This window comes from Pelodiscus sinensis, chromosome 3 (assembly GCF_049634645.1).
Source record: "Pelodiscus sinensis isolate JC-2024 chromosome 3, ASM4963464v1, whole genome shotgun sequence".
Lineage (NCBI taxonomy): Eukaryota > Metazoa > Chordata > Testudines > Trionychidae > Pelodiscus > Pelodiscus sinensis.
This window is the reverse complement of record NC_134713.1, coordinates 200,131,671-200,143,769: the sequence shown is the minus strand read 5'-3', so window position 1 is coordinate 200,143,769 and position 12,099 is coordinate 200,131,671. Positions and strand designations below refer to the sequence as shown.

General features: G+C 72.6%; 1 protein-coding gene across 3 annotated transcripts in view; it reads left to right on the top strand.

Annotated features, from left to right (window-relative positions):
* The window catches only part of LOC112544328 (cullin-9-like), a 43,171-nt gene that overhangs the window by 19,087 nt on the left and 11,985 nt on the right, over nucleotides 1-12,099 (top strand). For all 3 annotated transcript variants that reach the window (XM_075925921.1, XM_075925922.1, XM_075925923.1), the window contains exons 9-21: nucleotides 473-680; nucleotides 3,698-3,891; nucleotides 3,977-4,203; nucleotides 4,872-5,103; nucleotides 5,963-6,068; nucleotides 6,349-6,576; nucleotides 7,360-7,450; nucleotides 7,540-7,711; nucleotides 8,557-8,662; nucleotides 10,238-10,333; nucleotides 10,486-10,661; nucleotides 11,128-11,261; nucleotides 11,333-11,518. In XM_075925921.1, coding sequence (XP_075782036.1) covers nucleotides 473-680; nucleotides 3,698-3,891; nucleotides 3,977-4,203; nucleotides 4,872-5,103; nucleotides 5,963-6,068; nucleotides 6,349-6,576; nucleotides 7,360-7,450; nucleotides 7,540-7,711; nucleotides 8,557-8,662; nucleotides 10,238-10,333; nucleotides 10,486-10,661; nucleotides 11,128-11,261; nucleotides 11,333-11,518 — 2,156 coding nt within the window. The remainder of the gene's footprint in view (nucleotides 1-472; nucleotides 681-3,697; nucleotides 3,892-3,976; nucleotides 4,204-4,871; nucleotides 5,104-5,962; nucleotides 6,069-6,348; nucleotides 6,577-7,359; nucleotides 7,451-7,539; nucleotides 7,712-8,556; nucleotides 8,663-10,237; nucleotides 10,334-10,485; nucleotides 10,662-11,127; nucleotides 11,262-11,332; nucleotides 11,519-12,099) is intronic.

Below are 12,099 nucleotides of genomic sequence, written 5' to 3'. Positions count from 1 at the left end.
CCCGGCTCCTCGATCCCTGCTCTCTTGCCTCTGGGACGAAGAGCTGAGCTGAGCACCAGGATGGAGTCGGCCACATGGCCTATTTATACCCCCCTGGCTGCTTCCAAGCCGGAGAGAGTCACGTGGTCTCTGGCCAGGCACCTACATTCCTTCCCAGGTGGGTGTCTGGTGCGTGAGACCTCTTGTCCCTGGAGCCTCGCTAATTAGCATGGCCATAGGCTGAGCCCAGCGCTCACCCACATGCAGAGAAACTCCCAGTCTCCGTCCAGAGAACACGTGTCCAGCTCCACACACACGTTCCACAGAGATGTGAAGAGCAGATACAGGACCAGTAGACAGTGGGCGTTTGACCCCTCACACGGCCCCCCTGGTGCCCACTTTTGGGGCAGCCCCCCAGGGGCGCAGCAGTGACCTGGCTGCTCCCGTTAACGTCCAGTGACGTGACACCCGCCTGCCCGCGCGGCGCCCACAGGGAGAAGCTGGTGAAGATGCTGGTGGAGCTGCTGACCAACCAGGTGAAGGAGAAGCTGCTGGTGGTGCTGGCGCTGCGCCTGCTCTGCGCGCTGATGGCCAAGTACGACTGGCGCGTGCCCTTCGCCACCGAGGGCGGGGTGCGGGCCGTGCTGGCCTGCATGCAGGAGTACGCCCGCTCCGCGCTGGTCCAGCAGGCCGGCCTGGCGGTGAGTCGCCCGCGGCCCTGGGCCGGAGCTGGGGGCCCTGGGGGAGGGGCGGGGACGGGGCCCCGCGGGGGGAGGGGCGGGGACGGGACGGGGCCCCGCGGAGGGAGGGGCGGGGACGGGGACGGGGCGGGGCCCCGCGGAGGGAGGGGCGGGGACGGGGACGGGGCGGGGCCCCGCGGGGGGAGGGGCGGGGACGGGGATGGGGCGGGGCCCCGCGGGGGGAGGGGCGGGGACGGGGGCTGCACTGGAACAGGCTCTGGGCGCGCTGCGGAGAGGGTCAAATCGGCCAGTGGCTCAGACCCGGGGTACGTGGAGCCTGAGACGGGGCCTTCCTGTGAGACCCCAAACCAGCCACACCCAGCACGTCAGCTGCCCCCGGCCAGCAAGGAGCCTCACAAAGCAACCCCCCCCAAACACCCCAGTGTCCCCTGTGCCCCCCCCAGACCCTCCCACACAGGGGAGAGGTTCTAACCCATCCCCCACCTCCCCTCAGACACCCCAGTGTTCCCTGTGGCCCCCCAGCCCCACCTCACACAGGGGAGAGGTTCTAACCCATCTCCCCGACTCTGGACTGGTTCTCCCCGTCCCAAAGGACCAGCGCCGGTCCCAGGGCCATTTGCACCTAAGATGGGGCGGGCTGTAGGCGAGCGGAGGAGGGGGGCGGGCTGTAGGAGAGCCGGGGGGGCCATAGGCAAGCGGACGAGGGGGGCGGGCTGTAGGCGAGCGGGGGGGCCATAGGCGAGCGGAGGAGGGGGGCGGGCTGTAGGCGAGCGGGGGGGCCATAGGCAAGCGGAGGAGGGGGGCGGGCTATAGGCGAGCGGGGGGGCCATAGGCGAGCGGAGGAGGGGGGCGGGCTGTAGGCGAGCGGGGGGGCCATAGGCAAGCGGAGGAGGGGGGCGGGCTGTAGGCGAGCGGGGGGGTCATAGGCGAGCGGAGGAGGGGGGCGGGCTGTAGGCGAGCGGGGGGGGTCATAGGCGAGCGGAGGAGGGGGGCGGGCTGTAGGAGAGCGGGGGGGGCCATAGGCAAGCGGAGGAGGGGGGCGGGCTGTAGGAGAGCGGGGGGGGCCATAGGCAAGCGGAGGAGGGGGGCCGGCTGTAGGCGAGCGGGGGGGCCATAGGCAAGCGGAGGAGGGGGGCGGGCTGTAGGAGAGCGGGGGGGCCATAGGCAAGCGGAGGAGGGGGGCGGGCTGTAGGAGAGCGGGGGGGGGCCATAGGCGAGCGGAGGAGGGGGGCGGGCTGTAGGCGAGCGGGGGGGCCATAGGCGAGCGGAGGAGGGGGGCGGGCTGTAGGCGAGCGGGGGGGCCATAGGCGAGCGGAGGAGGGGGGCGGGCTGTAGGCGAGCGGGGGGGCCATAGGCGAGCGGAGGAGGGGGGCGGGCTGTAGGCGAGCGGGGGGGCCATAGGCGAGCGGAGGAGGGGGGCGGGCTGTAGGCGAGCGGGGGGGCCATAGGCGAGCGGAGGAGGGGGGCGGGCTGTAGGCGAGCGGGGGGGCCATAGGCGAGCGGAGGAGGGGGGCGGGCTGTAGGCGAGCGGGGGGGCCATAGGCAAGCGGAGGAGGGGGGAGCTGTAGGAGAGCGGGGGGGCCATAGGCGAGCGGAGGAGGGGGGCGGGCTGTAGGCGAGCGGGGGGGCCATAGGCAAGCGGAGGAGGGGGGAGCTGTAGGCGAGCGGGGGGGCCATAGGCGAGCGGAGGAGGGGGGCGGGCTGTAGGCGAGCGGGGGGGCCATAGGCGAGCGGAGGAGGGGGGCGGGCTGTAGGCGAGCGGGGGGGGGGGAGCCTAGGGCCCGACGGCAGGTTTGCAGCCCAGCGGCTCAGCCGTTCGTGGGCCCCACAGAAGGGGCGTTGTCGTGGGGGGCTCTGCTGCTCCCTCGGTAGCCGCCCCTCGCGCTCGGCGGGTGGCCCCTGCAGCCGTCCCAGCCCAGCGCCCTGACGTCCCAGGCCAAGTCCTGCAGGCGCGTGAGCAGCACAGAGACGCGCCAAGCGCCAGGCTCCGTCAGCCCCCCCCCCCAGCCCCACCCTGGGGGCCACGTTTCTGTTCAAATCCAGGGGCGCCAGGGCCCGGCGGGGGAGGGCGAGCGTGGGGTGTGGGTGGTGGGGCGCCAGGGCCCGGCGGGGGAGGGGCGAGCGTGGGGTGTGGGTGCTGGGGCGCCAGGGCCCGGCGGGGGAGGGCGAGCGTGGGGTGTGGGTGCTGGGGCGCCAGGGCCCGGCGGGGGAGGGCGAGCGTGGGGTGTGGGTGCTGGGGCGCCAGGGCCCGGCGGGGGAGGGGCGAGCGTGGGGTGTGGGTGCTGGGGCGCCAGGGCCCGGCGGGGGAGGGCGAGCGTGGGGTGTGGGTGCTGGGGCGCCAGGGCCCGGCGGGGGAGGGGCGAGCGTAGGGTGTGGGTGCTGGGGCGCCAGCGCCCGGCGGGGGAGGGGCGAGCGTGGGGTGTGGGTGCTGGGGCGCCAGGGCCCGGCGGGGGAGGGGCGAGCGTAGGGTGTGGGTGCTGGGGCGCCAGGGCCCGGCGGGGGAGGGGCGAGCGTGGGGTGTGGGTGCTGGGGCGCCAGGGCCCGGCGGGGGAGGGGCGAGCGTGGGGTGTGGGTGCTGGGGCGCCAGGGCCCGGCGGGGGAGGGCGAGCGTGGGGTGTGGGTGCTGGGGCGCCAGGGCCCGGCGGGGGAGGGGCGAGCGTGGGGTGTGGGTGCTGGGGCGCCAGGGCCCGGCGGGGGAGGGGCGAGCGTAGGGTGTGGGTGCTGGGGCGCCAGGGCCCGGCGGGGGAGGGGCGAGCGTGGGGTGTGGGTGCTGGGGCGCCAGGGCCCGGCGGGGGAGGGGCGAGCGTGGGGTGTGGGTGCTGGGGCGCCAGGGCCCGGCGGGGGAGGGCGAGCGTGGGGTGTGGGTGCTGGGGCGCCAGGGCCCGGCGGGGGAGGGGCGAGCGTGGGGTGTGGGTGCTGGGGCGCCAGGGCCCGGCGGGGGAGGGGCGAGCGTGGGGTGTGGGTGCTGGGGCGCCGGGCCCCGCAGCTCCCCCTGACCGGCTCCCTTGGCCCGCCAGGCGCTGAAGGTGCTGGTGGGCGCCGGGAGCTGCGAGCCAGCGGGTGCCAGCGAGAAGCCCTGCGCCCTGAGCCACGCCGACGCCCAGATGATGCGGGAGATCTTCGCCAGCATCGGCTCCGCCTCCAGCAAGGACGCGGACAGCCTGCTCAGCGCCCTGCCGGCCGCCATCCGCACCATGCAGGGCACCGCGGGGTACGGCCTGGGGAGCCTGGGGGCGGGCAGGCGGGAGGGGGAGCGGGGGGCCCGCGGGCGCTGACCCTGGCACTGTCCCCCGCAGGGCCGCGTCGGCCGTGCAGAACGGCCTGCTGGTGGCCGGCTTGCTGATGGACGGGCACCGGGGCCTGGCCGAGCAGCTGGCCAGCTGTGACATCCACGCCGTCCTGCAGAGCTGCTGCCAGGGGGGCCAGGGCCCCGCCGCCCCCCCCAGCCACACCGAGACGCTGGCCCAGATGGCGCTCGGCCGCCTGGCGGAGCACAAGCTGCCTGGGACCCCGGAGACAACAGGTACGGAGCCTCTGTTCCCCTCCTGCCCCTTCTCCGTCCCCCTCCTGCCCCGTCCCCTCCCCCTCCTGCCCCTCCCCCCGCCCCCCTCCCCCTCCTGCCCCATCCCCTCCCCCTCCTGCCCCTGTCCCCGTCCCCCTCCTGCCCCATCCCCTGCCCCTCCTGCCCGTCTGGCAGCCTGGGGATGGCAGGTACGGACCCCCTGTTCCCCTCCTGCCCCTTCTCCGTCCCCCTCCTGCCCCTTCTCCGTCCCCCTCCTGCCCGTCTGGCAGCCTGGGGACGGCAGGTACGAAGCCCCTGTTCCCCTCCTGCCCCTTCTCCGTCCCCCTCCTGCTCCGTCCCCTCCCCCTCCTGCCCGTCTGGCAGCCTGGGGACGGCAGGTACGGAGCCCCTGTCCCCCTCCTGCCCCTTCTCCGTCCCCCTCCTGCCCCTTCTCCGTCCCCCTCCTGCCCCATTCCCTCCCCCTCCCCCTCCTGCCCCATCCCCTCACTCCCCTCCCCCTCCCGCCCCTGTTCCCCCGTCTCTCCTGCCCCACTCGCCCAGCTCCCCCTACCCGCCTGTGTTCCCAGACCCCCCCGTGAGTAGGGGGCAGTGCCTGGGCCGCCCCAGGCTGCGAGGAGGCAGTGGGCGCTGGCGCTGCCGCCCCACGGCTCCGTGTCTCCCTGCGGCAGAGGCGGGCGCCGCGCTGGCCGTGCCGGAGCTGGACGTGCAGACGCTGCTGGGCCGCCTGCAGGAGAGCAGCCTCTCCAAGGAGCTGGTGCTGGCCCTGGAGCGCTGCCTGTGCGACGGGGGCCCCGAGAGCGAGGTGGGCCAGGCCCTGCGGGAGCCCCGGAGCTTCCTGCTGCTGCTGCGCAGCCTGGAGCACCTGGGGGCCGAGAAGGCCGTGCAGCTGGGCACCCTGCGGTGAGCGGCGGGGGCGGGGCGATGCCGGGGGGGGGGGCTGGGCACCCTGCGGTGAGTGGCGGGGGCGGGGCGATGCCGGGGGGGGGGGCTGGGCACCCTGCGGTGAGCGGCGGGGGCGGGGCGATGCCGGGGGGGGGGGCTGGGCACCCTGCGGTGAGCGGCGGGGGCGGGGCGATGCCGGGGGGGGGGGCTGGGCACCCTGCGGTGAGTGGCGGGGGCGGGGCGATGCCGGGGGGGGGGGGCTGGGCACCCTGCGGTGAGTGGCGGGGGGCGGGGCGATGCCGGGGGGGGGGGCTGGGCACCCTGCGGTGAGTGGCGGGGGCGGGGCGATGCCGGGGGGGGGGCTGGGCACCCTGCGGTGAGCGGAGGGAGGGGCAATGCCGGGAGGGGGGGCTGGGCACCCTGCGGTGAGCGGAGCAGGCGGGTGCTTGATGGCCCAGAGGAGGGGCTGTCCCCAGGGGGTGTGGGAGGGGCTGGGGTCGTTCCCGAGGTGGGAGGGGCTGGGGTAGGCGTACGTGGAGATATTAGTCGGGTTGCAGCGCGATCCAGGGGCTGGTCACACGGGGTGGGACTGGTCAGAGCTGGGCCCGTGGGGCAGTGTGAGCCAGAAGCTGAGCACGTGTGGGGTGGGACCGTGGGAGCCGGGGGCCTGGCGCAGGGGGTGGGACCCGGGGGCCTGGCGCAGGGGGTGGGACCATGGGAGCCAGGGGTGGGACCGTGGGAGCCGGGGGCCTGGCGCAGGGGGTGGGAGCCGGGGGCCTGGCGCAGGGGGTGGGAGCCGGGGCCTGGCGCGGGGGCCCCGGGGCGCTGGGGGCTGCTGCGTCTCCCCTCAGGCCCCCGTTGCCCGTCTCTGGTGCAGGATTTTGAACAAGCTGCTGGACGGCTGCCAGGAGGAGACGCTGCCCTGGCACGAGAGCATCGAGCCCTGCCTGGCCTCCATGAGCGCCCCCGGCAGCGAGCGGGAGGTGAGGGGCCCGGCAGGGGTTGCTGGGGGTCTCTGGCGGGCGCCGTGGTTGGGAAGGGCCCTGGGCCGTGCCAGGCCTGTGCGGGGGAGCTGTGCCCGTGCCCCCGGCATGGTGGCTGTTGTCTGGCTGGGCCAGGCCTGCCACACCCACCCTGGGCCGAGAGCTGCGCTGGGCGGGGGCGGCTGGCGGGGGGGCGCGGAGACGCCCCGGGCAGGGCAGGGCCGGGCTGCGTGTCTGGCTCCCAGGCCGGTGCCCAACCCCAGGCCCTGCTGCCCCGCAGGTGGTGCAGGAGTTCATCCGCTTCCTCCACCGCCTGGCCAGCGCCCACAAGGACTGCGCCGTGGCCATGTGCCGCCTGGGCACCAAGGAGGCCCTGTGCAAAGCCCTGGACAAGCACAATTCCAGCCTGCTGCTGGGGCCCGAGCTGCGGGACCTGGTGGGCGACTGCGAGAAATACGCCAGCCTCTACCAGAAACTGACCACCAGCATCCTGGCCGGCTGCATCCAGGTGAGCCGGGCCCAGCTCCGTGTGGGGCAGAGTCCTGCGTGGCGGCCCCCACCCGGCCCAGGGGAACGGGGCTCTGCCCCGGGGTCAGGAGCTCTGCCCACAGGGGGTCTGCCTGACACCTGGGGGTGGAGGGAGGGGTTATTAGTCTGGAGGAGGTGGGGGGAGGGGCTGGGTTGGTCCCTGGAGGGGGCGGGCGAGGGATTGATGGTCTGTGGAGGGGGTGGGCAGGATCCGGCCTGGCGTGGGGGGAAGGGGCTGGGTTGGTCCCTGGAGGGGGCGGGCGAGGGATTGATGGTCTGTGGAGGGGGTGGGCAGGATCCCGCCTGGCGTGGGGGGAAGGGCTGGGTTGGTCCCTGGAGGGGGCGGGCGAGGGATTGATGGTCTGTGGAGGGGGTGGGCAGGATCCGGCCTGGCGTGGGGGCAGGGGCTGGGTTGGTCCCTGGAGGGGGTGGGCGAGGGATTGATGGTCTGTGGAGGGGGTGGGCAGGATCCGGCCTGGCGTGGGGGCAGGGGCTGGGTTGGTCCCTGGAGGGGGTGGGCGAGGGATTGATGGTCTGTGGAGGGGGTGGGCAGGATCCGGCCTGGCGTGGGGGCAGGGGCTGGGTTGGTCGTTGTAGGGGTGGCCGGGGGGGGGGTGTCTATGCAGTGGGGGAGTGGCCGTGGGGCAGGGACTCTCTCTGGACCCGGGTCACTCAGTTCTCTTGTCACCGGGCCCAGGGGTGAGGCGGGGGGGGCAGGTGCCGGCCCCCCCCCCCGTTGACGCTGTGGCCCCCCCCCTTCCAGATGGTGCTAGGCCAGATCGAGGAGCACAGACGGAGCCACCAGCCCATCAACATCCCCTTCTTCGACGTCTTCCTGCGCAACCTCTGCCAGGGTCAGTGCCGGGGGTGGGGTCGCCGGGGCCCCTCTGCCCCGGCCCAGGCGGGCGCCCAGCTCCCTTCAGTGCTGCCCCTCTCCCTGCAGGCTCCAGCGTGGAGGTGAAGGAGGACAAGTGCTGGGAGAAGCTGGAGGTGTCCTCGAACCCCCACCGAGCCAGCAAGCTGACGGACGGGAACCCCAAGACCTACTGGGAGTCTAACGGCAGCACCGGCTCACACTACATCACCATCTCCATGCACCGCGGCGTGGTGGTCAGGTGGGGGCGCGGGCCCTGGGATGGGGGGGGCCGGTGGTCATGGGGGGTGAGATTGGGTGGGGGGCAACAGGGTGCACAGGCTGGCTCTGTGGGTCCCTTTCCCAGAGCCACCATGCAGGGGCACCGTGTGCCAGCTGGGCCCAGCGTCTGTGCCGTAGACACTGGGCCCAGGGCTCTGCGATGCCAGGTGCAGCCCCCTGAACCTGGGGCGGTCGGGCTCTGGGGACCCCGTTGGGCCGGCCGCCGGGCGAGGCTCTGGGGACCCCGTTGGGCCGGCCGCCGGGCGAGGCTCTGGGGACCCCGTTGGGCCGGCCGCCGGGCGAGGCTCTGGGGACCCCGTTGGGCCGGCCGCCGGGCGAGGCTCTGGGGACCCCGTTGGGCCGGCGGCCGGGCGAGGCTCTGGGGACCCCGTTGGGCCGGCGGCCGGGCGAGGCTCTGGGGACCCCGTTGGGCCGGCGGCCGGGCGAGGCTCTGGGGACCCCGTTGGGCCGGCGGCCGGGCGAGGCTCTGGGGACCCCGTTGGGCCGGCGGCCGGGCGAGGCTCTGGGGACCCCGTTGGGCCGGCCGCCGGGCGAGGCTCTGGGGACCCCGTTGGGCCGGCCGCCGGGCGAGGTTCTGGGGACCCCGTTGGGCCGGCCGCCGGGCGAGGCTCTGGGGACCCCCTTGGGCCGGCGGCCGGGCGAGGCTCTGGGGACCCCCTTGGGCCGGCCGCCGGGCGAGGCTCTGGGGACCCCGTTGGGCCGGCCGCCGGGCGAGGCTCTGAGCCTGCTGGCAGACGTGACCCCAGGACAGGCAGAGCTCCCGCAATGGGCCGGTCCCGACGCTGCGGCTCTCCCCGGCTGCAGGCAGCTGAGCCTGCTGGTGGCCAGCGAGGATTCCAGCTACATGCCAGCCCGAGTCGTGGTCATGGGAGGAGAGAGCCCGGCCAGCATCAGCACTGAGCTCAACACGGTGAGTGCGGCCAGGTGCTACAGGGCCGGGGGCCGTGGCTTGGGTGGTCTCTGGCAGGGCTGGCAGCAGGCTGAGCTTCACCCGGCTGTGCCATGTTCCCGTCCCAGCTCCATGACTGCTTGCCAAGGGGCAGCCAGTACCCGAGGCACAGGGAGGCCTTGGCCGCGCCACCAGGGCTCTCCGAGGAGGGCCGGGCCCCGCATTGTGGGCCTGTCTCCCAACGCTGGCAGGGTCAGCTGCTTTAGGGGGAGGGCAGGACACCTGGGCGGCCATGTCCAGAAGGGCCTGCCCGAGCTCCCCCTCCTATCCTGCCGCCCCCTACCAGCTGCAGGCCTGGCACGGCCTGCCCTGTCTTGGGCCAGTGCTCCTTCAAACATTTTCCATCCTTGAGTGGGTCTAATTTTCTGTTTGGCGAGTTGAAATGTCTTTGTGCAACACCAACATGGAGGTAGCATGTGGATGTGCACTCCGCAGTACAAACAAAGCACTAGATACAGATATATATTTTAAACAGTCCATACATGTGGAATAGATAGCTCTGTTTTAAGATGCTAAACAAATCTGAGAGTCAGCTAGAAATAGTCATGCTCTCCTTGGAAATATTAATTCAGTATTTGCTGCCAGTGGAAAGGAGAGTAAAAGGCATTCCCTCCGGCTTAGCCAGTGTTTCTAGGGAATGTTTAGGTTCCATGCTATAAAAATACAAGTGAAACAGACATCGAAAAACAAGTTTTCCTGATCTGAAACTTTCACCTTGTGTGTGTCACCAGCTCAAAGAGTAGAAGCCTGAGAACAAATTAACACCCAGCTTCAGGGTTTGTAAACAGATCCATGTTTCAAAGAGATTGCAAATAAGGTTTCATCCTACCAGACAGCTAGCACCACACCTGGTTACTTGTTATTTCTGACACGTTAGAGCCAGAACTCTGCCACGTAGCAAAGATCTGGCCTTAGTGTGATACAATTTACCATGTATTAACTAGTATCACGGGATTAAAAAAAGCATTCAGGTCAGCGTGTCGACAGCACTCCAAAAAATGGTGTTAAAAGAATCTTTCTTTCTTACCGTAAGCCATTAACACCTATGAAAACTGCGTTTGAAATGTAATCATGCAAATGTCCTGGCACCCACCCACCCCATGGTGTGCTCCCTCCAGGTCTTTTCCAAGGGAACTCGAGAAGTCGTCCCCACCCCTCTTAACTCCCTAAGAGAACAGCTACAGGACAAATTGACCAGACTGCCTTGCTCGGTGCACCGGGGGCTGCGCTGCTCATGGCCGGAGAGCACAGGGGGCCGAGCTGAGCCCGGAGCTTCCTGCAGGCCCTGGGGCAGTGCTGAGCCGCGGGGGAGGGGATAGACAGGCAGCCCTGCCCGGTCCCAGCAGGAGCAGCGCGTCCGTGCGCGGGGCCCCACGTACAGTGACCACCCGTGGGGCCCTGCTCCTGCTCCCTGGGCCCTGCTCCTGCTCCCTGGGCCCTCTCCCGGGGCGGGGCGGGGGTGGTGCCGCTGCAGGTGCCGTTGCTCGCGGCCTCGCCAGCCCGTGGCCTGACGCCTGCGGCTCACGCTGCCCCCAGGTCAACGTGCTGCCCTCGGCCAGCCGGGTGGTGCTGCTGGAGAACCTGACGCGCTTCTGGCCCCTCGTCCAGATCAAGATCAAGCGGTGCCAGCAGGTGGGTGCCGGGGAACCAGCCGCCCCTCCCCATCTCTGTGGCCAGCCGGGTGCCCAGCGAGGGGCGGGGCCGGGTGCCCATAGAGGGGCGGGGCCGGGTGCCCAGCGAGGGGAGGGGCCGGGCGACAGCTGACGGGGGTTGTGCCCCTGCAGGGCGGCATCGACACCCGTGTGCGGGGCATCGAGATCCTGGGGCCCAAGCCGACCTTCTGGCCCATCTTCAAGGAGCAGCTGTGCCGGCGCACGTCCCTCTTCTACAGCACCCGGGCCCACACGTGGTGCCACGAGATCGCCGAGGAGCGCGTGCAGCTGCTGCAGCTCTTCAACAGGTCAGGCCGGGCTGGCCACGACCCCGGTGTGTGCCGGGGCCCCCGCTGTGCTGGCCACGTCCCTGTGTCTCTGCCGGGGGTCTCCCCGCGCTGGCCACGTCCCTGTGTCTCTGCCGGGGCCCCCACTGTGCTGGCCACGTCCCTGTGTCTCTGCCGGGGCCCCCGCTGTGCTGGCCACGTCTCTGTGTCTCTGCCGGGGGCCCTCCCCCGCGCTGACCACGTCCCTGTGTCTCTGCCGGGGGCCCTGCCCGCACTGGCCACGTCCCTGTGTCTCTGCCGGGGATCCCCGCCGCGCTGGCCACGTCCCTGTGTCTCTGCCGGGGCCCCCCCGCGCTGGCCACGTCCCTGTGTCTCTGCCGGGGGCCCCCCCCGCGCTGGCCATGTCCCTGTGTCTCTGCCGGGGGCCCCCCCGCGCTGGCCCGTCCCGGGGCCTGGCAGTGACCGCGCGGGCGTCCGGCTGTTACAGGCTGAACTGCGCCCTGCGGCACGAGCAGGAGTTTGCCGATCGCTTCCTTCCGGACGAGGAGGCGGCCCAGGCGCTGGGCAGGACCTGCTGGGAGGCCCTGATCTCTCCCTTGGTGCAGAGCGTCACCAGCCCAGGTACCGGCTCCCCCGCCCCCCCTCACCCCGCTCCCGCCCCTCCCCCGGCTCACCCCCCTCTGGCCTTGCAGACCCCAGCGGCGTCAGCCCCCTGGCCTGGCTGCTGAGCGAGTATCTGGAGAACCTGGAGACGGGCCGACGCACCAAGAGCCGCGCCACCATCTTCAACTCCCGCGTCCGGCGCCTCAGCCGCCTGCTGGTGCACGTGGAACCCGGCAGCCCGGAGCCCGAGGAGCTGAGAGCCCCCAGCAGAGCCAGTAAGGCCCCTCCCCCAGGGCCGGGGGCAGGCGTGGGCTCTGTGGGGTGGGGGGCTCGGTGGCTTAGGGCCCTTCGGGGCGGGGGAAGGAGGCCCTGCGGGGTGGTGGCCCTGTGGGTAAGGATCCTTCAGGGCGGGGGTGGGTGGCCCTGTGGGTAAGGACCCTTCGGGGCGGGTCCCGGGGTGGGGGGGGCCCTGGGGGTAAGGACCCTTCGGGGCGGGTCCCGGGGCGGGGGTGGGAGGCCCTGGGGGTAAGGACCCTTCGTGGCAGGTCCCGGGGTGGGGCGGGGGTGGGAGGCTCTGGGGGTAAGGACCCTTCGGGGCAGGTCCCGGGGCGGGGGCGGGGCCCTGTGGGTAAGGACCCTTCGGGGCGGGTCCCGGGGTGGGGGCGGGGGTGGGAGGCCCTGGGGGTAAGGACCCTTCGGGGCGGGTCCCGGGGCGGGGGTGGGAGGCCCTGGGGGTAAGGACCCTTCGGGGCGGGTCCCGGGGCGGGGGTGGGAGGCCCTGGGGGTAAGGACCCTTCGGGGCGGGTCCCGGGGCGGGGGTGGGAGGCCCTGGGGGTAAGGACCCTTCGGGGCGGGT